General features: G+C 36.1%; 1 protein-coding gene across 1 annotated transcript in view; it reads right to left on the reverse strand.

The window, feature by feature from the left end:
- Positions 1–25,627, reverse strand: part of Rpt5 (26S proteasome regulatory subunit Rpt5) — a 137,489-nt gene extending 111,862 nt beyond the window's left edge. The window contains exons 1-2 of the mRNA XM_090414090.1: positions 25,583–25,627; positions 6,103–6,183 (exon numbers count right to left, since the gene is read on the reverse strand). Coding sequence (XP_090270216.1) covers positions 6,103–6,183; positions 25,583–25,627 — 126 coding nt within the window. The remainder of the gene's footprint in view (positions 1–6,102; positions 6,184–25,582) is intronic.
- Between the last annotated feature and the right edge of the window lie 1,080 nt (positions 25,628–26,707).

Genomic DNA, 26,707 nt, shown 5'->3' on the forward strand with positions numbered 1-26,707 from the left:
GGAGAAAACATCACTATCAACAATAACATAGTCAATGAGACTTTTCTTATTCCTAGCCTCTTCTCTCCATGTGAATTTGTGCACATTTTTATGTTGGAACATGGTGTTAGTAATAACCAGTCCATGTCCTGAGCAGAAATCCAACAGATATTTGCCATTATTATTAGCTTTGCTCTTTTCTCCAAATTTTCCCAAAATATTTTTGTATGTCTCACAATCATTTCCTACTCTACTATTTAGATCGCCAACAAGGACCAACTTTTCCTTTTTCATTGTGTCAGTTGCTTTTTCTAAAGCCTCAAAAAATTCCTCCACTTCTACCTTAGTAGAACCTTCTGTGGACCATAGGCACAAATAAGTCTCATTGTTCAGTTCCCCATTCTCATATTTGCCCACATTACTCTACTTGAGACTGACTGCCATTCAAGAAGATTAGCCTCGTATTTTGTGTTGAATACAATGGCTACTCCTTCTTTTCCTTGATTGTCATTGCCTGAATATAACATTTTGTATTTATTGCTCAGAAAGATCTCACCAGTTTTGGTCTTTTTTGTTTCAGTCACCCTTATTATGTCGATCTGGTACTTATCTAATTCCTCAGCTAGCTCCATTTCTTTGCCATTCAGGCTTCTTACGTTGATAGTACCGATCTTTAACTCTGGTGATGTTGAGTTGGGGTGTGTTTTCAGATTTGTTCCAGTAGCTGACTTTTCGCTGTTCGCCCTGGTTCCCTGGCGAAAACAACGGGGGCCTTGTTTAACCAGGCGACGCCCCAGCCGGCATGAAATTTTGTCATGTTGTACCATCATTTTTTATTTTGGTTTAACCAATAAGAATACAATTTGGTCGGCTAAATCCCAAATTGCCAGCCCATCCTCGTTCGTTCAGTATCAAAGTAGATACCCAACAGGGTGCAACACGAGAAGGTGAGGATTGGACATTAGGTCAGAAGCCCTGGTTGGTTCTCCGCATTCCTTTAAAGGGTATGTGGAGGTCTCCTCTCAGTTATACAGCTTTGACCCTTAAGCACCCCCTTATCAAAGAAACAGTCTTACTAAATGGATATAATCCAATAACCCCTTCAAAAAAATAAAAATTAACCATTCTCCTACAAATCTACCCAAACAAGAAGAAGCCCACATGACTCCTATACCATATATTAAAGACATCTCTGAACATTTAGCAAAAATTATGAAAAAATATCAACCAAATTCACAATTTGCTACCTGGCGTATATAAAGTACCATGTTTGTGTAACTTGTCTTACTTTGGACAAATAGGAAGATCTATAGATAAATGTATCTCTGAATATCAAGACCACATCCACAATGTCAAACCTCAGAACGACTGTCACGCTATTCCAAAAGTTTGGGAAATTGTTATCCTCAATTGTATTAAATAATTATCTGCTATATTTTAATTCAATTTAATTAATTTTAATTTCAGCCCAACAGCTTTAACCCATGAATACACGACAGCATACATAGATGGATTCTAATTTAAGCTTGTGCGCTACTTTTTATTTTTTGAAATCAATTCCTACTGTTGTTCGATAGTTGTACTGATGTCTTACGATACATAAGACGAAATATTTACATAATAAAAAAGTTATTTAATTGGGGCATATGTGTTATTCTATAATTAACTATATGAATGTTTCAATTAGGACAAGTTACATGTTGAATTACAAAGCTGGAAATTATGACAAACTTAGGAGAATACTATCTTTAGTCCAATGGTATCAGTTTACTGAATGGGAAGAAGATCAACATACATGGAAGCTTTAGAAAGGTGCTGAAATGCCAAATTCAAATGTGTCCATAGAGTTTGAAGAATGAATAGGTTGAGAATGAAATTGATGTACAACATTATTAAACAAGAGATCCATAATCAAAAGATGATGGAGAAAAGAATATTGTGAGAATATAAGGAAGTTATGAAATATATAAAGCACAGGTCAGAAAAGTTACAAGTATTGTAAGGAAAGCTAAATTTGAGTATGAAAAGAATTTGACTGTTATGCTGCAAGTAAAAGAAAGAATGTGGAAGAATAACTTTACTGAATACAGATGTTACTCTTGTGTCAGAAGCTGACGAGATTGTTCAAATGAGTGCTCGCTTTGCTAAGATATGTGTACCATGCTACATAAACTTGGTTAACCAAGTTTATGTAACATGGCACACAGTGCTACTACTACATTGTATGAAGAGACAGAAGTGCATAAAAATGAGGTTTTCAAGAGCTGTTGCATAACCTGAATATTATTTCAGTAATAGGGCCAGATGGGATATTAGCATATGTGCTAAAGGAATGTTAAGTTGAAATAGCTTGGCCCTTGACATGTTTGTACAATTAGAGGTTCAACTTAGGAAGGATCTGAGAGGAATAAGTGAGTGAGTGAATAAAAAGAATGTATGATAGTTCTGTGGTGTACTCCAAAGATTAGTTCCTTAGACCATTGTTGTTCAATATACATTAATGCTATTGGGCAGGATACGACAGGAGATGTTCAGTTGCTGGTGATGTCAAGATAGGCAGGAATGTTACTAATATACAGCACTTACAGAATGATTCGAATAAGCTAGAAGAGTGGGCAATTGATTGCACTTTGGTGTGATGAAATTTCCAATGGCCTACCATATTGGCAGCATTATGTTACAAGCAACTGATGAGGCTAAGGATACTGGACTTATGGTGGATAGGAAATTGAAGTTTAAAGATCACATTGAAGAAATTTAATAATAAAATACGTAAAAACCAGAGTAATGACTTTTAATTAATAAAGGTACAAATATTTCATACTGAAATTAACAGTACATCTTCAGTGTCATACAAACAGTTAAAAGAATGGAATACAAAGTAAAGAACAGTGGGTGAATCACCAATTAACATTGTTGCCACATGCTAGAAAATTAATTACTAAATATTATTAAATAATCCCTTAAAGATAATTAATTTTTATTGACAGTTGCATAAAATAAAAGTCTCTCAGATTTTTGAGAGAGTGAGACAGTCATTTCGATTTAGATTCGGCCGATGTAAAATAGCTTCACAACTTGCTGTAAAGAGGCGTTCATATTTGAACTTGCATCTATGGAGAATAAGAGCTTTATCCCACTGGATATTATGAGTAGTGTCAATGCTGTGTTGTGCTAGACCAGACTTATGAGGTTTCATGTATTCAATATAATATTGATGTTCCTTAATTCTTTTTTTCACAGACCGGCCTGTTTGTCCAAAATAAGATGCATTGCATTCAAATGGTATTTGGTAAACACCCGCCAAAGATAGAGGTGACAGTTTATCTTTTGTAGCATTGACACTACCCATAATATCCAGTGGGATAAAGCTCTTCATAGATGCAGGTTCAAATATGAATGCCTCTTTAAAGAAAGTTGTGAAGCTATTTTACATCAGCCGAATCTAAATCGAAATGACTGTCTCAATCTCTCAAAAATCTGGGAGACTTTTATTTTATGCAACCATCAATAAAAATTAATTATCTTTAGAGGATTATTTAATAATATTTAGTAATTAATCTCCTAGCACGCGGCAACAATGTTAACTGGTGATCCACCGACTGTTCTTTAGTTTGTATTCCATTCTTTTAACTGTATGACACTGAAGATGTACTGTTAATTTCAGTACAAAATATTTATACCATTATTAATTAAAAGTTATTACTGTGGTTTTTACGTGTTTTATTATTAAATATACTGTCACAGGTACCTCTAAAGATTGAAGAAATTGCAAATATAACTCAGGATAATTGCGATGCCGAAATGAACACTGACACGTAAAGATAAGGAAGTCATTTTGCCTCTTTACAAGGCCTCGATATGACTGCACCTCAACTATTGTGTGCAGATTTGGTCTCCTGGGTTTGGAGGAGATAAAGAAACTGTGGAAGAGTTACAAGGAAAAATAACAAAGATGATTTCCTACAGATTGAGGGTATACAGACTGCAGACACTGGTAAACAGGAGGAAGATGGGTGATATAATACAGATCTAAGCTTCTGAAAGTGTTTTATAGGTCAAGTTTTTGTCATGTGTAAGGTGGGAGAGACAACAAGGGGGCATCCATGGAAGTTAAGGAAGGCATGAAGCTAGATTTTTCTCTCACAGAGCAGTGAGTGAATGAGTGAAACGATTTGCCTGTTAAAGTAGTGAGTGCATCTAATCTGAATTAGTTTAAGAGAAAGCAAGACAGCTGGTGTAAGCAATGTGCATCCTCTTGCAATGAGACCCGATTACCTGGAAGTCTCGGATAATAATAATAATAATAATAAAAAAAAACATACAGCACAATAATGCCAATAATGCAAAAAATCAATGTACAAATAGTGTTTTTGAACAGTCGGAGGTTGTATCCTTGGAGAAGGAACATGAATAAGGCTTTCCAGAAGACAAAGGTGCATGGAATGAAGGAGAAGGATAAGAAGTTGATTCATAAGTCCTTCAGCATTAGGTGGGAAAAGATGAGAAAAAAGAAATTCAGTTGTAGCAAAACTGCATGTTTTTTTTTCTGCAGTATCTGAGAAATGTGTGTACTTTGTAGAACGAGAGAGTTAAGGAAGAAGAATGAAACTGGAGAGTGGGCTTGTCATGTTTCGAGAGCGAATGCCAGAAATATGAGGACAGTAAGAAGAATGATAGCAGTCAGACAAAATGTGTGAAAATGTGATAGGCAAGGTTCATCTTGCAATTGGTATGAGCGACTGCAAGTATGAAATGGTGGAAAATGAACAGAATGATCAGATGATAATAGGAAAGATGTGGAGAATTCCACACTTATGTGGAATTCTCCACAGAATAAAACTAAACTAAAAATGCTAAGAAATTATATTCATGTTAATCATTTATCCAAGTACAGGAAAAGTTTGTAGGTGAAGTTTCTTCATGACTAAGCTACTTGTATATGGAAGCTAATGATGTCATATTAATTGCCTTAGGATCCCATAATGCATAGCACATAGCCTATCAGGTGTGTAATGCTATGCATCATGAGAAGGGCCAGTACCAAGACTGGTTTCGACCTTTATTGAGGTCTAATCAGTGGGAGCAAGAAGTGATACCAAGGTTGAAGTAATGCAGAAATCATAATGCATAGCATTATACACATCCAAAAGGATGCGTGTTTTGCATTATGGGATACTAAGGCAAAGTCATTACCTTCTATATACAAGTACGCTAGTCATGAAGAAACTTCACACACAAACTTTGTTTGCATACACTTGGATAAAGTGTGTATGCAAACTTGGCATTTCTAATTTAATTTATAACCTAAAAAAACTTTCTGCAAAGAACAAAAGGTGGCTGGAGGATCATCTAATGGATGGTATAACACAGAAGTGAAAGAAGGGGGAGATGCAAGGTGAGAGAAAGAAGAGTGTGAGAATGAGGATGGAATTTGTATGGAGATTCATTGATAAGAGGAATGCTAAGAGGAGTGTGTGACAAAATAGTGTTTTCTTGGTGACACAATCAAAGATGTTATGTGAAAGAGATGTTTATTTTGTCTGGTACAAATGATTTAGAAGGTGAGAAGTGTGAAATGCAAGAAGATATGAATGGGTTGCTAATAACACGTGAATGAGAAAGTAAAAGTTGAGTCAGTAGCTAATTAAACAATTTGTTTCAATTTTGTTTCATTTATGAAATAAGAAAATTCAATGAAAATGCTTATTTTTGTCTAATTAATTTTCCAGATGAAGTGTCTGATTTAAAGAGATTTTTACTTGGTATGGTAACTAATCTCCAACCTCAAAGTTTTAGTCTCTCTCTTAGTCTGGCACCTGCCTCTTGACCTCTACAGCTAGAAAGGCCCTAGCAATTCAGCAATGGTTTGGAGGGCAATTTACAAAAGTTGATAAAATTAGAGATCTTAAAAAAAAAAAAAACAATAAAAATAAAAAATTGCAAGAAACTGTTGACAGAAAGCCAGCTATAAATACAGGGTGCTAGGCAGTAAAGAATTCCAAATAGTTCCTTGTGTGAAGAAATCTTTCATATAAAAGTTTTGAACATACAAACATTTTTTGCACCTTTTCTAGTTTGAAACAAAAGTATAAAAATGAAATTTTATCGTATATTTTTTACCTTAATCTCATTGTCCAGTAGTCTAGTCCGACTAATAATCTCATCTGCTGACATTCGAAGCACCTCTTCTCCAACTGCTTCCTACAAATTATAAATTTAAATAAATTATGAATACTACCTTGATAAGGATTGTAACACAAAACTGAATATGATTTTATTTTATTTTATTATTTTTTTTTTACATCTGATCTCAATTAACTTAGTAATTATTATTATTATACAGACACCAATCTATCATACCTCTCCTTAAACCCACTAGCAGACAAAGCACTCACAACTGACTATGGCAACTCATTCACAACTCTCCAAGCAAATAATCTAGTCCTTACATCCCTACTAACCACACCTTTATTCAACTTCCAGGGATGACCACTTGTTCTGGTCCCTCTAGCCAAGTGCTGAAACATTTCCCCTGCAACTATCCTATAAAACCCTTTAAGTAACTTAAATGATTCTATCATATCCCTCTTTTTTCTCCTATCAACCAACTTCTGCAATCCACACACCTTCAATCTATCCTCATAGGGACATTCCACAGACCACTAACCATCTTGGTCACTCGCCACTGAATCCTCTCCATTGCTTCCTCATCCCCAGAAATCCAGGGGACCAGACGTGAGTGTATCAAGGCCTTATATAAAAAGGAATAACAACTTCCTTATCTCTATTTGTTAATGTGTTCTTCAATAGCTAAGTAATCTTATGGGCTACCTTAGCAATATGTCCTCTAAACTTTTAACTCTGTCTACCACCACCCCAGAATCTCTAGCTTAATCTATTTCCTGGAGTACAGTGCCATCAATGTGATACACAGCTTCTAATCTATTTATCCCAAAATGCATAACCTTACATTTCTCGACATTAAACTGACGGCCATACTGACAGACTGTTTAAATTGTCCTGCAAGCTCTCCACATCACCTTGATTAACTATTACTACCTAATTTCGCATTATCAGCAAACAACTGAATATTTTCTTTCAGTTATTTCCTATATCATTTATCTACAAAATAAACAGTAATGGTCCCAGGAGTGAACCTTGCAGCACATCACTAGTCTCCTGTTTTTTGCCTTGATGCTGCTCCTCCATATACACTTTTTGATATCTGCCCAGCAGCTGACCTCTTATCCACTTAATCAGTGTCATATCCATCCTCCATTTGTTCTAATTTGCGTAACAAAGTTCCATGTGATATTCTGTCAAATACCTTTGTAAAATCTAGCAAATTCATCATGTAGCCATTTCCTTTATCCAACTCAGCTGTTACTCTGTTATAAAAAAAAGTTGTTAGTAAATTGCTAAGGCATGACCAACCCTTCCCAAAGCCATGTTGACCCTCACACAGTATCAAAATTTTATCTATTCATTCTCTTTTTTACCAATTTTTCCTGTACTTTTACCACCATGCCTGAGATACTAAGTGGTCTCTAATTTGCTACTATAGTCTTAGAACTTCCCTTATGGAAAGGAATAACTTTGCCCTCTTTTCACTCCCTTGAAACTCTACCAGAGCTGAGACTTAAATTAAACAGCCTGGTTAAAGGCATTGCCAGTTCCCTTGCACATTCTCTCAAAACCCTAGCTGATATCCCATCTAATCCCACAGCTGTATTTACATTGAGATTCTGCAATATCCTAAGAACATCCAATTCATCCACCTCTGTTCCCACATTAGTGTCTGCCACATATGTTAAAGCAGTAACCTCACTAGGATGACATACCCTTGCTAAGTGGTCACTCAGTAACTCAACTATTTTATCTGCTTCTTGTCTCCTCATGACCATCATCACTCATTAAGGTTAATCTTTCATAGTCATTTTTCCTCTTACTTGCCACATAACGAAAGACCTCTTTGGGATTTCCTTTGGCCTGCTCAGCTAGATTCTTCTCATAATCTGATTTTGCCTTCCTTGCTATGCTGGTCACCTTTCTCTTTATATACCATCCACAGCATTTTCTTCTTCTGCAGCTCATGCTTAATGATATTACTCATCCATCTAACTCCTTTCTGATTAATCCTCCTTACCATAGGTATATAATTTAATATTGCTTCTTATAGATGATCCTTAACTACATCCCATGCACTACTAACATCCTTACCTTGCAGTGTCTTATGCCATAACACAGATTTAGGCTTCTTCCTAAGCTTGTTATAATCACCTGCATTCCCCAATCAATAATAATAATTATTATTATACAGGTATCTATCTACATGGAGTCAGAAGATCCATTATTCACACTATAACCATCATATCTCTTCTTAAACTCATTCACTGATGAAGCACCCGCAACCATCTCAGGCAACCACCAAATCACCACCCTCCAAGCAAAAAATCTAGTCCTAACCACACTCTAACATAACTTCCACTGGTGACACCTAGTCCTCTCACTTCTTGCTATGTATCGAAAAAAAAGTCTTCAGTATCAATCCTATAAAATCCCTTTAATAACTTAAATATTTCACTCATGATCCTTCTTTTTTGCCTTGCTATCAGCTAATTTTTGAAGCCTACAGATTGTCAATCTATCACTTTCCTCTGGATCATTTGCACAACCTGTCTGGGAGTCCAGAGCTGTGCACAGTAGTGGCCATATTAAAGTCTTATATAAGGGAACAATAACCTCTCTATCCTTGCTTATTAGTGCGTTCTTCAACAACCACATAATCTGATGTGCTGTTTGGTTACCTTTGCAATATGTCCTCTAAACTTCAACTCCCTGTCCACAATCACACACACGTTTCTAGCCTCAGTTTACTGCAGTTCAGTTCCATCAATATAGTACAGATTCTGATCTCTTCTGAAAGTACATCACCTTACACCCGTCCATGATAAACTAGCAGCCATTTACCTCTGTGCTTGTCTGTTTAAGTCTTCTTGCAGGATCTCTGCATCACCTTCATTTCATTTACCATTGCTGTTCCCAGTTTAGCATCCTCATCAAACAACTGAATATTTCCTGTCTAATCATTTCCTATATCACTGACATACAAATATCAAATGACAGCAGACCAAGTACTAAGCCCTGTGGCACACCACTGGTCACTTGCCTTCTCCTGGACTTAGCTCTTCCATAAACCACTCTTTGGTATCTGTTCATCAGCCACTCTCTAATCCAAATTACTAGATTCATATTTATTCCCATTTGCTCCAATTTATATAATAGTCTTATGCGAAATCTTGTCAAATGCTTTTGCAAAGTCTAGTAATATCACTGAATAGCAATTTCCTATATCCAACTCCATTGTCACTTGATTATAAAAAATAAGCAAATTACCAAGGCAAGACCTACCCTTCACAAAACTATGCTGTCCCTTATATAGTGTTATATTTCTATCCACCCAACTCCTGAATTCTGTCTTTCACCAATTTCTCCAATACCTTAACTACTACTACTTCTGAGATGCTGACTCGCCTATAATTTGCTGCTTCTATGTTGGAGCTTCCTTCATACAATGAGACTACTGCGCTCTTTGCACCCCACTGGAACCTTCTCAGTACTGAGGCTTAAATTAAACAGCTTGGTCAGGAGCTGATAATTCCCTTGCACAATCTCATAATACACAGATTGATATGCCATCTAATCCTATGAGGTTCTGATCCTATTCTCCTATCAATCAATGTCACCACCTAGATGGTATGCCCCCCTGCAAAATGCTCACTCAGTAATTTAACTACTGATTTTTCTGTTACCTCCTCAACATCAGCACTTTTTAAAGTCATCCTTCCATAGTGACTTTAAAAAGTGCTGATGTTACTTTTACTTGCCACATAGCAAAAGAACTCTTTAGGGTTTCTTTTGGCCTCATCAGCTGGCTTTCTCTGATAATGGATTAGCCCTGTACCATACCAGTCGGTCTTCTTGCCTGCACCTTATACTGCTGATCACCTTTCTCTTTATAATCCCTCATAATTTTTTCTTTATGTACAATTGCTGCTTAATGAAGCTATTCACTGTTTTATCCTTCTGAACGTAGGTATACATTTCAGATACTGCTTTCTTCAAATATCCTTTGACCATCTCCCATGCACCACCCAGCATCTCTCCCCTCCAAATTCTTATGCCATGGGTCTGCTGAACTCCTCAACTTGTCATAATTCCTGCTTTGTAATTCAATATATATCCCTTCTTAATAGAAAATTCTATGTCTGGCAATTTCCTAGGACAAGACTACATGATCACTTTCTCCAAGCAGAGGCAGTGTAGCTAGATTGGTTAGTGTTGAGTTCTCATATGCAATGATCAACCTAGCACTCTTGAACCTCGTGTCTCTTCTCCATTACATCTTATCTCAGGTAATTTTCTCTCAGAAATGCATAAGCCATTCGTCATCACCAAGAAATCCATAAGAAGCCTGACCAAGGCCCTATACAACGGAACCATAACCTCTTTATTTCTGCATGTTAAGGTCCTCAGTATCATTACTATAATTACACAAGTTGTGCAATGTGACCTCTAAACTTCAGATCCTTGTCCACCAGTGCTTGCTTCTCATCACTCTCCCCGGTTTTGTATCATCTATAATCAGTTATATATCTCCAGTTAAATTCATCCCAATATCATTAATATATAAGTTAAATAATAATGGCCCCAAAATAAACCCCCGTGGCACACTGCTAGTGACTTTCCTCTTCCATGATAGCACACACCCTCATACACAACTTGATGATAACTGACAGCAAGTCACCTGTGCAATTCACTAATCCAGCATCTAATCCCATATGCCCATGTCTAATAAATTCATTACTTTGTTAAAGTACATAAGCTGGAAAAAAGCAACCTCCCTTTAACAAACACATGCTGACAATCACAGAGAATACTGTTGTTTTCAACCCCCTTCTGTATCATAGCTCTCACCAATCTCTCCAGCACTTTAACTACAACTTCAGATATATATATATATATATATATATATATATATATATATATAATTATTCAAGATACGAAGTAATTTTATATGAACTTGTTTTTAATCCTATTTCCTAAGAAAGCAAACAGACAAGAAAGTCAAGTTTGCACCTGCAAGTCGAGGCAACTCATGGTAAAGTTGGATAAAGCTCTGATCACTATTCTTAGTATTTTTCCTCTAATGTAAAACACATCCCCTTGCAGAGATGTATGATGCTAAATGTTAAAGGCAATGGTCATTACCCATACCGGTTTCAACCTTTGTTGAGGTCTCATCAGTGGGAGATAGACCCGAAAATGCTAAGAGTGAGGTAATGCAGAGCTCATTATGTATTTTACCAAAACAAGTTGCAATAAGGTGTTTTAACCTTATAAATAAAATCTCAGGATGAGAGATAGATGTAGAAAGTTTTATAGGTGCAAACTTGGATTTCTTGTCTGTTTGCTTTCTTTGGAAATAGGATTAAAAACCAAGTTCATATAAAATTACTTGGTATCTTGAATACATAATATATACCCAAGTTAAAACTTTCTACATCTATCTCTCATACTGAGATTTTATTTATAAGGTTAAAACACCTTATAAGGGAGGTTGTCTGCAAGGATAAAAAAATCAGAACTTCCTGGTGGACACAGAAAGTTAAAGAGGCAGTGAAGGAAAAAAAGAAAGCATATCAAAAGTTCTTGTCAAATAAGTCAGCTTGTGCTCTTAGAGAATACAGAGACAAATGCAACAATGCTAAACACTGTGTAAAACTAGCTAAACAGTCATGGGAGGAATTTGGCAAGAATATAGAAAATAAATATCAAGAAGGTGGCAAAATATTCTGGAGGTTGTTGAAGAAGCTTAGGAATGGAGGAAAGAGCAACCTCTTTCCTCCATCCTGTAAAAGGAGTTAGAGATGATAAAGATGACATGAAAACGGGAGAAAAAGATATCCTTGAAGTATGGAGTAATTACTTTGAAAAACTGCTAAATGAAACAAGCAGTGAGGACAGCACAGTGGTAAAAAACACTGACTAGGCATACAGTCAGGAATACATATCCATACTTGAAGTAGAAAAAGCCAAAGGCTTGAAATGTGGAAAGGCAGCAGGAATAGATGATATTCGACCAGAAATACTGAAGTATGGTGGTATAAGAGTCTTATAGTGGCTGCACTGCATAGTTCAGAAAGCTTGGACAGAGGGACGAATTCCCGATGATTGGAGTAGAGCTCTCATAGTACCCATATATAAAAAGGGAAATAAAACTGAATGTGAGAATTATAGAGATATTTCCCTACTGAGTGTTCCTGGCAAGATCTATGCAAGCATACTTGAGAAACGGTTGAAAAGAATTGTGGAAGAAAAGCTTGGTGAAGAACAAGCTGGATTCAGGTCAAATACAGGCTGTCAGGATCAGATCTTCACTTTACGACAAATAGTCGAGAAAGCATGGGAATATAACAAAGATCTGTATTTAAGTTTTGTCGATTTGGAAAAGGCATATGACAAGGTGCCAAGAGAGAAGCTATTCAATACGCTACAGTTATATGGTGTCGATGGGGCATTATATCAAGCATTACTTAGTCTTTATTTGAGTTGTAAGTCAGCAGTTAGAATTGAAGGAAGTACAAGAAGATGGTTTAATGTTAAATCTGGTGTGAGACAAGGATGTACATTATCCCCTCTGTTATTCATTATCTATATGGATCACATTATGAAGGAAAGTGGTATTAAACATGATATCAAAATTAGAGATGTTAATGTTAGCTCTTTGCTTTATGCGGATGATGTTATACTTCTAAATAAAGCCGCTACAAATCTGCAAGATTCTCTGACTAAATTGAATAACTGTTGTAATAGATATGGTATGAAGGTCAGCAATAAAAAAACAAAGACAATGAAAATAGGCAGAATCATTGAAAATGTCAACTGTGTTGCGAATGGAGAACCTGTGGAACAAGTAAAACATTTCAGCTACTTAGGCAAGATTTTTAGTAAATTCAATATAGAAATAGACAACAGAATCAGCAAAGCTGGTATGGTAGGAAGTCAATTGAATAAATTCATATGGAATAAGAGAGAAATTAGTTGGAACACTAAATTAGCTGTATACAAGACAGTGTTCAAACCAGTTTTAACTTATGGATCTGAGAGCTGGGTCAGAAGTAAAACACTTGACCAAAGACTAGAGACTGCAGATATGAGAGTCTTGAGAAAGATTATAGGTGTGAACAGATGGTATCAATGGCAATATCATATTAAAAACGAGGATATTAGGAAAGAACTTGACATTGGCAACATCCAGGAATGTGTTAGCAGAGCTAATATCAGGCGGTATGGTCACTTAAACAGAATGAGCGAAGAAAGATTAGCAAAACAAGTGTTCTCTGACAGGTTGATAGCAAAACTACCCAGAGGAAGACCAAGATATAGGTGGATTGATACGGTACAAAGTGCCTTAGACGATAGAAATATAAGATCTGATAATGTTGGAGTCCTGACAAGTAACAGACTGATTTGGAGGAAAATTGTAGATAGGAAGTTAGTAATGATGTAATTTTTTTTCATGTAGTACTATCATATCCTCTACACCCCTTGAGGGTACATGGCAGGAATTTGATGATGATGATGATGGTTAAAACACTTTATGGCAACTTGTTTTGGTAAAATACATGAGCTCTGCATTACTTCTCTTAGCATTTTCAGGTCTGGCTCCCACTGACGAGACCTCAACAAAGGTTGAGACTGGTATGGGTAGTGACCATTGCCTTTAATGTTTAGCATTATACATCTCCGCAAGGGGATGTGCTTTACATTAGAGGAAAAATACTAAGAATAGCGATCAGAGCTTTATTCACCTTTACCATGAGTTGCCTCGACTGGCACTACCTTAGGGATCAGTTGCCTTAGACTTGCAGGCGCAAACTTGACTTTCTTGTCTGTTTGCTTTCTTGGGAAATAGGATTAAAAACCAAGTTCATATAAAATCACTTGGTATCTTGAATACATAATATAATATACACCCAAGTTTAATATACCCAAGTTAAAACTTTCTACATATATATATACACACACAGATCGGCCTATAATTTGCAGCCTTATCACCACCTTTGTAAAGTAGGACAATTTCACCTTCATTCTACTCCTTTGTGATTTGTGCTGTTGCAAGACTTGTTAAACAGGTAAGCCAAGAGTGATGCTAGTTCCTTGGAACATTCCATTAAGACACACTGTGATGTCATCAAGTCTATTGTCTTACTGACTAGCTTATTAAACTATCGTATATACCTCTATCTCACTCAACAGCAAGTCTCCTTCCATTTCTTCTACACTCGAGCTTCTGATTTCACATTGAGGATAAAACACTATGAAACTGCTCACTGAATACCATGACTATGATGTCCTCTGCAGCAGTTATCAGTCTATAGTTCGCCCACCGATTAGAAATCCTTCGACACTTCTGCGCATCTCAGAAAAAGGAGAATCCATTCCGATAATAGGGTAATCAGTCCGTATAGTGGGATGAGTTGTTTATTATTACAGATCGGAAAATTAACTTCTCTTTTATGATTATCATAGTTAACTATGTTGCTTGTATAACAGTTGGAAAATTTTAACTATAAAGCACGTGATTTTGCGTGTTGGCGACCAATTCGAACGTCCTTCATTTCTTTCTCCCCTTCAGCATGAATCGACTATTCTTGGAAAGATGCGAAGCAGGGACTTACAAACGGTGGGCGAACTATACCACTGCACTTACATCATTTTGGCTAGCAACCAGTCTGCAGGAAATATTCTTTGCTTTTAAATCTCACAAAGATATGAAGAAAGGATAGTCAAATATACCACATGGAACCCTAATCAGTAAACTGAAGCAGATGGGTATAGATATAGGGTTGGTGAGATGGATAGGAAGGTGGTTGAAGGAGAGATATCAAAGAGTGGTTTATTCAGGAGTGGAGTCTAAAAGACGTCTTGTGACTAGTGGAGTGCCACAGGGCTCTGTTCTTGGACCACTGCTTTTCAATTTGTTCATCAATGATATTGGAAAGGGTCTGAGAGGAAGTGTTCACTTGTTTGCTGATGATGCAAAGTTGGGTAAAGCAATTGTGAGTGCACAGGATGTCAAAATTTTACAGGATGATTTGGATAGTTTAGAGGACTGGGCTAGGAAAAATGGATGTCAATTTAATGTGGCAAAGTGTAAGGTTATGCACTTTGGGGTGAAAAGAATAGCAGCAGTATATCGCATTGGTGGAACCATACTCCAGGAGATTGATGAGGCCAGGGATTTGGGAGTGTTGGTGGATAGGGCGTTGAAGTTTAGGGGGCACATTGCAAAAGTAACTAAAACAGCTCACCAAATCACTTGGCTTCTGAAAAATACTTTAACATGTAGAGACGAACAAGTTGTTGTTCCTCTGTATCGAGCCTTGATAAGACCCCATCTGGACTTCTGTGCCCAGCTATGGGCACCAGGGTTTCTTCCTGATGGGGAGGAAGTGGAGAGGGTCCAGAGACGAGTGACCAAGATGATAGAAGGTCTGTGGAATGAACCTTATGAGAATAGGTTGAAGATTTGTGGGTTGCAGAAATTGGACGATAGGCGAAGGAGGGATGATATGATTGAGACATTCAAATTACTGAAGGGTTTTTATAAGATTGATCCAGAAGATATTTTTGAAAATATGACTGGTGGTGGGAGGACTAGGGGCCATGCATGGAAGCTGGGCAAGAGTGTGGTTGACAAGGGTGTTAGAGCTAGGTTCTTTACTTGGAGAGTGGTAAATGAGTGGAATAAGCTTCCAGAGTCTGTTGTGGGTGCTACGACCATGAATGAGTTCAAGGCTACTGTGTGAATGTTGAATAGTTGTTCTTGACATGATGTTAGGGCCTCCCTCGATGAGTCTGTCGACTTATTGGAGTTTCCCGGAACAATAATAATAATAATAATAATAATAATAAAAAATAGGGATATCAGACTTGGTCTGATAAAGGATACAACTTGGAAAAATAAAAACATTTAAAAATTTGCCACCTGGAATGTCCAAGGAATTGGACATAAAGAACAGTTAGATGTTGGCAGTATAACCATATTGCAGCTATTGTAATAAAATTACAATAGCTGCAATATCTGAAAGAAAGCAGGAAGAAATTGCAAGCTTCAAAATTTATATCCAGTTACCTGCAGTTATACTCGGGTGTTAACAAAAATGAAAGAGCAAGAAGCGGCATAATGCTGATGAGTCATGATGCCTTTAAAAATAATGTTGAAAACTATACATTTCATAATGAAAGAATCTTACGGGTGAGATTAAAATGTGCCCATGGATACGTAACAATTCTAGCTGTATATGTACCAGTAGAAGGTAAGAATGAAGAAACTGAAAAATTTTACTTTCAACTACAGGAAATATTCCACAAAATTAATAAGACAGATTACATTATTTTAATGGCAAATTTAAATGCTACAATCATAAAGAGAAATATCAGTGACTGTATGGGTGGAATGGAAGAAGATATTTGCAATAGTAACGGCACAAAATTAATAGACTTTTCACTTTTTAATTGAAAATAATGAACACTTTTTTATAAACATAAAAACTGCCATAAGTTCACCTCATCAGCTCATGGTTTCTAATCAGTAATTGATTATATGATTGCCAATGATAAACTATCCAAACACTTTTTAGATGTCAGAGTTTTCCATGGAAATGAAATAGAAATAGATCATTTCCTTCTAGAGGCAAAAGTCAGATTTTCATCAAATTTGAGAAAAAAATTACCCAAAAATCAACATACAATACCAAATAGTCAGTCTCTTAAATGATCTTAGCATTCATTGGCTGTACTCAAGAAGAATCCATACAAAAACAGAGGAGCTCCAGGAAAGTATGAACATCAAAGTGGAATGGGAAAATCTATGTAAAATTCTGAGAAGCGCTGCTTCAGAGGCTCTAGTAAAAAATAGGAAATGGAGTAAGAAAGTGGGATAACCAAACAGCATAAATTATAGAAGACAAAAGAAAAGCATTCAAAAAATACTTATCAACCAAGAGAAAAAGAGCATTAGCAAAGAAAGCAGTGAGACAAAAACACAGAGAATCCTGGAACAATTTTTTCTGAATTAGAAAGAGATATAACTAGACCGCATCCTAAGACATATCAAATATTAAATCATTTAAACAGAGATATAAAAGACACAGCAAGAATTACTACTATTGATACAGATATGTGGACAACATATTTTCAAGAACTATGGACAAAAAAAACACGGGTTGATTACCAACCAATGTATACCATTTTTAATGATGATAATATAGAACTAGATCTTAAACACCTAGAAGAAGCTTTAAATTCATTCAAGAATAACAATGCACCAGGAGAGGATGGCAGCAACATGGAACTCTTTAAATATGTCAGTGAATCATTCAAAATATGATTCCTTAAATTGCTAAATAAACTGTTAATAGGAGACCCTCCCCCCAATAGCTAGCTTAAAGCAACTGTCATACCCATTCACAAAAAGGGAAATAAAAATGATTGCAATAATTATCGAGGAATCAGTCTTCTAAATGCAGGTTATAAAATATACACCAAACTTATAAAAACTCAGTGAATTTTATGAAGAAAGACTGGGCAAAGGACAAAATGGCTTTAGATGTGGACACACGTGTGCTGATGGTTACTTTTCATTAAAACCTCTCATTGAGAAACATAAAGAATATAACATTGAAACTCATCTGACTTTTATTGACTACTACAGTAAAGCATTTGATACAGTGAATTGTACAAAACTTCAGAATACTTTAGAAAATGACGGAGTTCCAAACCAATTGATAAAAGCAACATATACACAAACAACATGATTTCTGTTTGAATAAATAAACAATCTTCAGATTTAGAACCCAATAAATAGAGGAGTCAGACAAGACTGTAGCCTCTCCCCACTTCTTTCAATAGACACACACACACACACACACACACACTGTGGCAGACTGGGTCTAAAAATATTGGCTGCCAGGAGACAAAGGGGGAGGATGCTCACAACTTCATTGTTAAGGGCTATCATTTAATTTTTATAAGAAATAAATAAAATTTTCAAAAAAATACATAAGTGGAAAAAAAGGTACAATTAAATTTTTTGTGAAATAAATGTATATTTTTTTAGTAATTACAGTGTACATATAATGTACATATTACTGGCAGTATACAGTAGATACTAAACGTAAATACAGATTGTTATAATTGAATTTTTAAAAAAAAATTTAATTTTAAATAAATGATGGATATTTTTAAATAGTTTGCCTGTACTGAACATTTTACACATTAACAGGTAGTTCAAAAGCATATTTCATGCAGTCCACTATATTAAGAGCAATCGTTTGAATTCACCAGATGATTGTGTGAATCTGTCAATAATTGCTTCTGCATCCAATTCATTTAACAATTCCTTCTCAATGGATAGCAACATGTATGATTCCAAGTTCTTCTCAGAACATGAATGCCTTGTCTTTATGATCTTTAGCTATGAAAATGTCCTCTCACATTAGACTTGAGTACTGATGATGTGCAGATGACTTTATAAAGTTCATAAAGGTTATCATATGCCTTGTCATGAAGTCTGTTGGATGCTGGAACTTTTAGTACACACGATGAGCAAGTGCTACAAATTTTACACTTGTTGCAACTAGAATCCATATTCTCACCATCATTAAGCAAAGCTTTAATTCATCCAAGTTCGAAGCAAAAGAAAACAATTCCAATATTACTTGCTCTTTGATGATTTGTGGAGACAGCTTAATAATACCTTCCAATGCTTCATCTTTAAGGCCCTTCTCTGCAATAGTTTTAAACTTTGCTGGGTCCAAGCAGGATAAATCTTTATACAACTTTTTGTGTTGTACAAAGCATGAATCTAGTGACTGGACAATGTGGTCCATTATTAGGTTAAACATATATACTTGAAAATCAGCTAGAGAATCTGAGGAATTTCCTTCATCATCAATAAGCTCATCTGCCATTCTTTTATTCTTCCTCTGCCTCTTAACTGGCAATGCTGTTTCCAAAGAGTCAAATTCAACTGTGAAATCTTGTCATTATATTTATTTATAAATTCCAATGCCTTTCTGTGAACATTATCAAATGTTCTTGTCTGTTCCTTCAACTTTGTTGAGCTGAATCTATTAAACTCCATGCAGTAAACATATCTAAACCACTTGTCTGTAAATAACTAGATAACGGGGTTGTAGTTTCAAATATATACAAGTAAGTAAATGCTGTCAATATTGTTTCAAACTTTAGAAGACTATGAAGTAAAACAGTTGCTTCTTGTTTTGTTTGTGCATCAAACTTGTCTGAATCTTGTATCATCGTTAAGCATGTCAATAGATTTACAAAAGTACTGACAGTAGCATCATCAAAACGTCCAAATATAGTTGTTTCTACATTGGATTTTCATGACCATCTTGTCTCACCAATTAGCTTTAATCGTTTCATTTTTTCTTGTCCTAGATGTTTTCCAACAACTTCTATCCATAAAGCCATTCTCATGTATGATGTTTTCACAAAAGTTGGTAAATTCTGGAGCAAATTGAAAAAAGAAACTGCAGGCACTCAACATTTTGTTGTTTCAGTTATCATTTCAGTTACCAAATTCAAGACATGTGTTCAAGACACATGTGAACATGTTGATCAGCCACATCAGTAATTTTACTTTGTATTGTTATATATATATTGTACACTAGAAACACTGCAAGCACACAACTTTTACAGCAACTCTTACTCATAAACACACACTTATTTACAATTAATTATTCTAAAAAAGCTTATCTGAAACAGGATCCTTCTTTACACAAACATTCCAATGAAATGCCTCCTGCTGGCCTTATTATGACAGTACTATATGAAAAAGTTACATTGTTACTAACATCCTATTGACAATTTTCCTCTAAATTAATCTGTTGAGACTCCAGTATCATCAGATCGTATGTTTCTATCTTAGATGTCATCCTCTGGGTCTGTTTCTCACCATCCTGGCAAAGTCTTGTTTAGCTAACTCCCCCCCCCCACTCCTGTTTAAGTTTCACATGAGATTAGATTAACGATGTCCGCACGGTTAGCCTAGTGGCTATTAACCGTGCAGTTACTAACATCCTATTGACAATTTTCCTCTAAATTAATCTGTTGAGACTCCAATATCATCAGATCGCATGTTTCTATCTTAGATGTCATCCTCTGGGTCTGTTTCTCACCATCCTGGCAAAGTCTTGTTTTAGCTAACTTTCCCCCCCCCTCCCCCCACACAATCCTGTTTAAGTTCCACATGAGATTAGATTAACAATGTCCGAACGGTTAGCCTAGTGGCTATGCGCTTCGCATATGCCTGGGGAAGGAGTGTCCTGGGTTCGATTCCTGTCGCCGACGTGAGGAGCTCAAGGATCTTGCTCAGCCATAGCCAAGTTAGCCGGTCTTGGGCGTGAACAGCAGGGTTTTTCCCACCAGTTTATCTGGAGTTTTTCATCCCGCAAGTAGGCAAACTGGCTCTATGAACAGACGGATCTACAGCCATAAATACTTAACCCCCCCATGAGGGGGCTCAACTCGCCCCAATAGGGACGGGGGAGAAAAGGGAGGAAACTCCATATGAATAAATAAATGCTAACAATGTCAAGTTCTTTTCTAATATCCTTATTTTTAATATAATACTGCAATTTATTCACTCTGCTAATCTTTCTCAGAACAACTCTCATATCTGTAGGCTCCAGTCTGATGAAGTGTTTTATTTCTAACCCAGCTCTCAGATCCCATACCTCCAAATATGGATCCATCAGATCCATATTTGGAGGTATGGGAATTGGATGGTTTGGATTCAGCCCAAACCTCTATTTGGTCTGAATCCAGCTTGTTCTTTTCCAAGCTTACCATCTATAACTTTTCATGCTCATATCTCAAGTATACTTGCAAAAATCTCACTAGACACACTCATATCCATCATCCAGAATTTGACCTTCTAAGTCATGCAGTGTAGCCACTGTATAACTTTTATGCCTCCATATTTGAGCATTTCTGGTTGAACATCATCTATTCCACTTGCCTTTCCGCATTTCAGGTTTTTGATGGCTTATTCTACTTCAAGTATTGATATGTGTTTCTGATTTCATTCCTCGAGTGTTTTCTACCAAAATGCTGTTACTGCTTGTTTTATTTAGCAGTCTTTCAAAGTAATTACTGTTCACATCTAGAATATCTATAATTTCAGTTTTCTTGTCATCTTTGCATTTCCGATTTCTTTTACAGTACTCTTTTCTTCATTTCTAAGTTTTTTTCCAACAGTCTCATCCTGTCAACCAGAAGTGCCCTAAAAAACCTAAGATTCGGTCCCTTGGATAATACTTTCTGTATTCAGCTGGCAGAAACAATTCATGTCTTACTAGACTTCTTCATGACAACAGAATTGACATTACCATCATACAAGAAACCCATGCAAGCAATGAGTCACAACTATGAGAAAGAGGCTCCATTCCAGGTTTCAATCTTATAGGAACAACATATCATCAGATGCATTGGGGTAGCCACCTATGCCCGATATTCATTTACTAAAGTCCATTTCATTTCTGCTAGCGATGTTACAAACATATCTACCGTTATTATAGAAGTTAATGACCTAAAAATAATTAATGTCTACAAGCTGGCCCGATGAAGTTTTGCCAGCCTTAATGCATCCTGCTGTTTATATTGGAGACTTTAACAGTCATCATACCCAATGGGGTTATAGAGAAACTGATGCAAATGGTACCAAGCTATCCGAGTGGGCAGAGGCAAACAACATATAGCTGATTTTTGATCCCAAGGATAATTGTACTTTTAACTCATCTAGATGGAATAGTGGCACCAATCCTGACTTATGTTTTGTAACAACCAATCAAAGGGGCTTCCCAGCACCAACCAGCCACCGTGTTTTAGGAAGATTCCCAAATAGTCAACACCGCCTTGTCTTTATTCAGGTGAGCCCTCAAATCCCAATTACTGAACTACACCAATGCCACTTTGGAATTTTGCCAATGCAAAGTGGAACAGCTTTTCATCAGATCTAGATAAAAATGTGCGCTGGATTCCGCCACAACCTTATAACTACCGAAGATTTGTGAAAATAGTAATTTCTACAGCCAAAAAACACATCCCTAGAGGTGCTAGAAAAGAATACATACCTGGCTGGAGCAAAACCAGAGCACTTTATAATGACTATCTGAATAGCAGACGTGTGGATGTTGTTGATCTTATTGATAGCTTAAATGAAGCTAGAAAAAACAAATGGATTGAGACCATTGAAAGGCCGAACTTTAAAAACGTTCAAGCAGGAAGGCATGTGGTAATTTCCACTGCCCCAATGCAAAAACTGCTGTTAGTGCCAACAGTATTGCCAATTGGATAGTGAATATGTCCAGAGCTAAATCAGAAAAAAACCCACATTAAAATAATTAGGAAGGAATTGACCAGACTTAAAAGAAGGTTGTTCTGAAGCGATCAATCTACCAAATCCATTCACCAAAGAACTTCTAGCAGGGAGTGAAAACTGGTCAAGTGACTGGATTTGATAATATTCACCCTGAGTTTTTCACCTTGTAAAAAACTGTGGACCAAAAACAGTGGAATGGCTGACAAAATTCTTTTCTAATATTCTACAGAGTGGTAGATTACCAGCAGAATTTAAAAAAATCAAAGATAATAGCCATCCTGAAACCTGGAAAGCCCACTAATAAACCTGAAAGCTATAAACCTTTAACACTGCTCAGTGTCTGTCTAAAGTTACTAAAAAGACATATTTACAATAGAATTAGTACTATTATTATTGACTCTTCCTCATGAACAGGCCGTCTGGGCTTGAAATCGACCTGTTCCTCATGAACAGGCCGGTTTCAAGCCCAGACGCAATTGTGAAGATCAAGTTTCAGCCCTAATGACTCATATAGAATCTGGTTTCGAAAAACACCTTAAAATTGGTGCAGTCTTTATAGACTTTACGACTGCATATGACACCGTATGGAGGAACGGCATGATCTACAAGTTCCTTTAAATATTGAAATGTAAAAAAATGATCCATCTGATTAACACTATTCTATCTAATAGAACAATACAGGTAGTTCTAGATTATGATATTAGCAAGCCAAGAACATAACAATGGGCTCCCACAAAGGTCAGTTCTGGCCCCATCTTCTTTTCAATTTGTATATTTCTGACCTTCCAAGGACAATGTCTAGAAAATTTGCATATGCTGATGATTTATGCATCATATTCCAACACCAGAACTTCTGTACTAACTAGTGACCTAGCGGAGCTAAACTTCTTTGAGAAGTGGCATCTTATTATAAGCACTACCAAGACTGAAACGTGCTGTTTCCATTTGAACAATAGCATGGCACGAGACATCTTAAGAGTGCCATTAAATGGGAACATACTACTGCACAATTTTAATCCAAAATATCTGGGCATAACCCTGGACAGAACCCTCTCCTTTAATAGACATCTCTCCAATATTGCTGCCAAACTTAGAACTAGAAATAACATACTGCATAAACTTGACAGAACAACCTGGGGGGCTTGTGCTCCCAAATTAAGGACATCTGCTCTGGGCCTTATCTACTGCTGAATACTACTCAGCTGTCTGGCTGAAAGGTGCACACATTAAATTAATTGATACTGTGCTGAATCAGACAATGCATATCATTTCTGAAACAATAAAGACTATTACATCATATTGGCTACCAGTTCTGAGCCACATACAACCAGCACAACTACGATGGCAAGACAAACTGATTTGCGTATAACGATACTGACAGCTTTACATCACAGAGGCTTAAGTCAAGACACCCGCCTATTATAATGGCACAACAACTTGTCACTGAGGGCTATGATGCAACGATAGCATGGCAGACAGAATGGACTGCCAAAGCTGCAGTAATCTGGCAGACTGTCTTAAATTCAAACAGCCCTCCATCAGGGTTGTTTGACCTACCTCGAAAAATATGAACCTCTCTAAAAATGGTAGGTGCAGAGCTTCCTCATTTACTTGGGGAATAAGACCAAACTCATCTTGTGAACTGTGGTGAGGATAACCAAACCATACAACATATCACATTTGACTATCCTCACAGAGCCTTCATGGGACCAGTAACTGACTTTATAACAGTTTCTACTGATGCTGTTGACTGGTTATCGAACTTAGACATTCAATTTTAATTTTATGCTTATTTGTATATTTTTATATGTATATATGACTACAGTGTCACGTCACACTGTTGTATTTTTTTTATGCATTTTGTTGTCTTGTATGTGGTTTTTATTTTTGTGCGTGGTAGCATATGCATGTATTCTTCTTAGCCAAACGCTTAAAAAAAAATGACAAAATCAACGATAAACTAACAAAACAAGCATTTGTACTGAATATCATTCTCCAGTATATGCAATAAATAATTAGGTAAACATACAAAAAAAAACTTGCAATATAAAACATGAAACAGACTTGGCATTACATATATAAAACTACCAATTAAACTCCTTGCATTTTTTTACTCATCAATTAAAAATTCCTACTCGTCACAGACAAGCAGATGAGTGCATTTTTCAAGTCATATCCATAATGATTACCTACTTTATACCTGCCATGTTAATTTGCCTAAATACTTCTCATTCGTCACCTTCTAAATCTCTGTCTATAGCAATATTCCTACACTATCAAAACTTTTGGTGCAATTTGCATTGCTCTACTATGAGAGGGCACAACTCATCCACTATCATAAATAAAACTCCACCATGCAATTCACATGCCCATATATACTCACACATCCCACTAATTTCCACCTCTATTCCTCTCAAAACATATATCGGCCACTTGTAATTAAGAACATCTACGAAATGTTAGTTTTGAAGAGAGTGATGACAATTAAAATATACACTTTATTTTATTTTGCCTAAAACATTTATGCATTATATGCAATGAAGTTTACGTACAATTTATAATTTTACTCTGTATTTGTTTCATAGTTTATATGTTTTCTTAACTTACATGAATTACCTGAATTAAATAAAAATATTTTTTTTGTTGGAAATGTCATTGTTTATATAATCTTAAAAAAAAAAAAAAAACGATTTCAGAACTTAACCCTACTTTTTCTACGTGATCTGAGTCTCGCATAAAGCGATTTATATAACGCGGCATTTCTATGGAACCTAACATCCGCGTTATACGAGGATTACCTGTATACTGATTATACATATATAGATGAATAAGTGTAAAAATGATTCTAAAAACTCAGGATGTCGGGCATAATCATTTGAAACTATCATTACGAGACAAATTCAAGAATAAAAAAAATATAGTTACATAAAAATATTTTTTTGTGCACAATGACTATTCTTTTCTGTTACGTTATTTCGAAAGCAAGGGTGACTCTATGGAATAGCTTTTAATTTATTAGCTACATTCACTAAGACTTGGTTACATTTTATTTTCTATTTCATGGAATTCTGTGTATTAGTATTCCACAAAAAATTTTAAATATATATTAAATGCAGAATTACTCACATCTCCATCCCAAATAGCTGTATCTTCCAATGTCCCAGCTGCCATTTCTAATATGAAGAAATAATAGAGGGCACTTCGCGATGATCATTCAGATTGACTGTTAAACGGAAGTGACCAAGCATTTCCGTAAATAGCTGAATTGGCGGCAAATATAACGATCAAGACGTGCATAATGTACGGTTACGTTAGTGTATTTCTCTTAAGACCTGTTATTAGCAGAAAATGTGCGATGCATTGACCGGCGCAGATTTGACGGACTCAATGTATGTTTTAATGCACTTTATTACTGAAACAAATAGCGAAATAATAATGAAATATGCGGGATACTATCTCACTTTTTTCTAGAAAAGCCTTAAGACTTATAGTAAAGACGATACTGATAATGGGCAAGTGGAGTATTTATTAACTAATTTAAATAATAATGAAATATGCGGGATACTATCTCACTTTTTTCTAGAAAAGCCTTAAGACTTATAGTAAAGACGATACTGATAATGGGCAAGTGGAGTATTTATTAACTAATTTAAATGGTGCTGATTCAGAAATAAATGACGTTCAGATTTTTTTTTTTTTTTTTTTTATTCAGAAGGTTTATGCTGACCTAAGTAATGAACTTTATTCATGGACACATTGAAACGATAAAGATTTTGGAGTGTTTAAAGTGAATAATTTCTATTGTAACTTGCAATTTAGAAACAGGGCCAGACTAAATACTTTGATGTCCAATCAAATATTGCCTTTGGTGAAGAAATGTACATGTATTATACATAACAACAACAACAACGTTACTGGCTTGCTGGATGAAGCATAAAATGCTTTTTGTTTTCCCCTTTGTCTGTGTCCAGAAGCTTGATGGGGGGGGGGGGGGTTGTGAGCCTTATGCTCGCACTTTGTGAACTATGGAGTTAGCTCTGTTCTGCTGAGAGCAGGATTGCCTTGGGATAGTTTGTGATAGTCATGTTCACTATAACTGGAAGCTTGTCTAATTAATGGGTTGGGACGAAAGTCTGCCTTGCTGAAGAATTTTTCCGCATGGTCATGAAGGAGAGAATGGATGTCTGTGGATCTGCGTGTTTCTGACGAACCATGGGGTGTCCAAGATCATCCGCAGGCATTTGTTTTGTA

The sequence above is a fragment of the Typopeltis vanoorti genome, chromosome 24 (assembly GCF_054136105.1).
Source record: "Typopeltis vanoorti isolate ZY-2024b chromosome 24, IOZ_Tvanoo_1.0, whole genome shotgun sequence".
Lineage (NCBI taxonomy): Eukaryota > Metazoa > Arthropoda > Arachnida > Uropygi > Thelyphonidae > Typopeltis > Typopeltis vanoorti.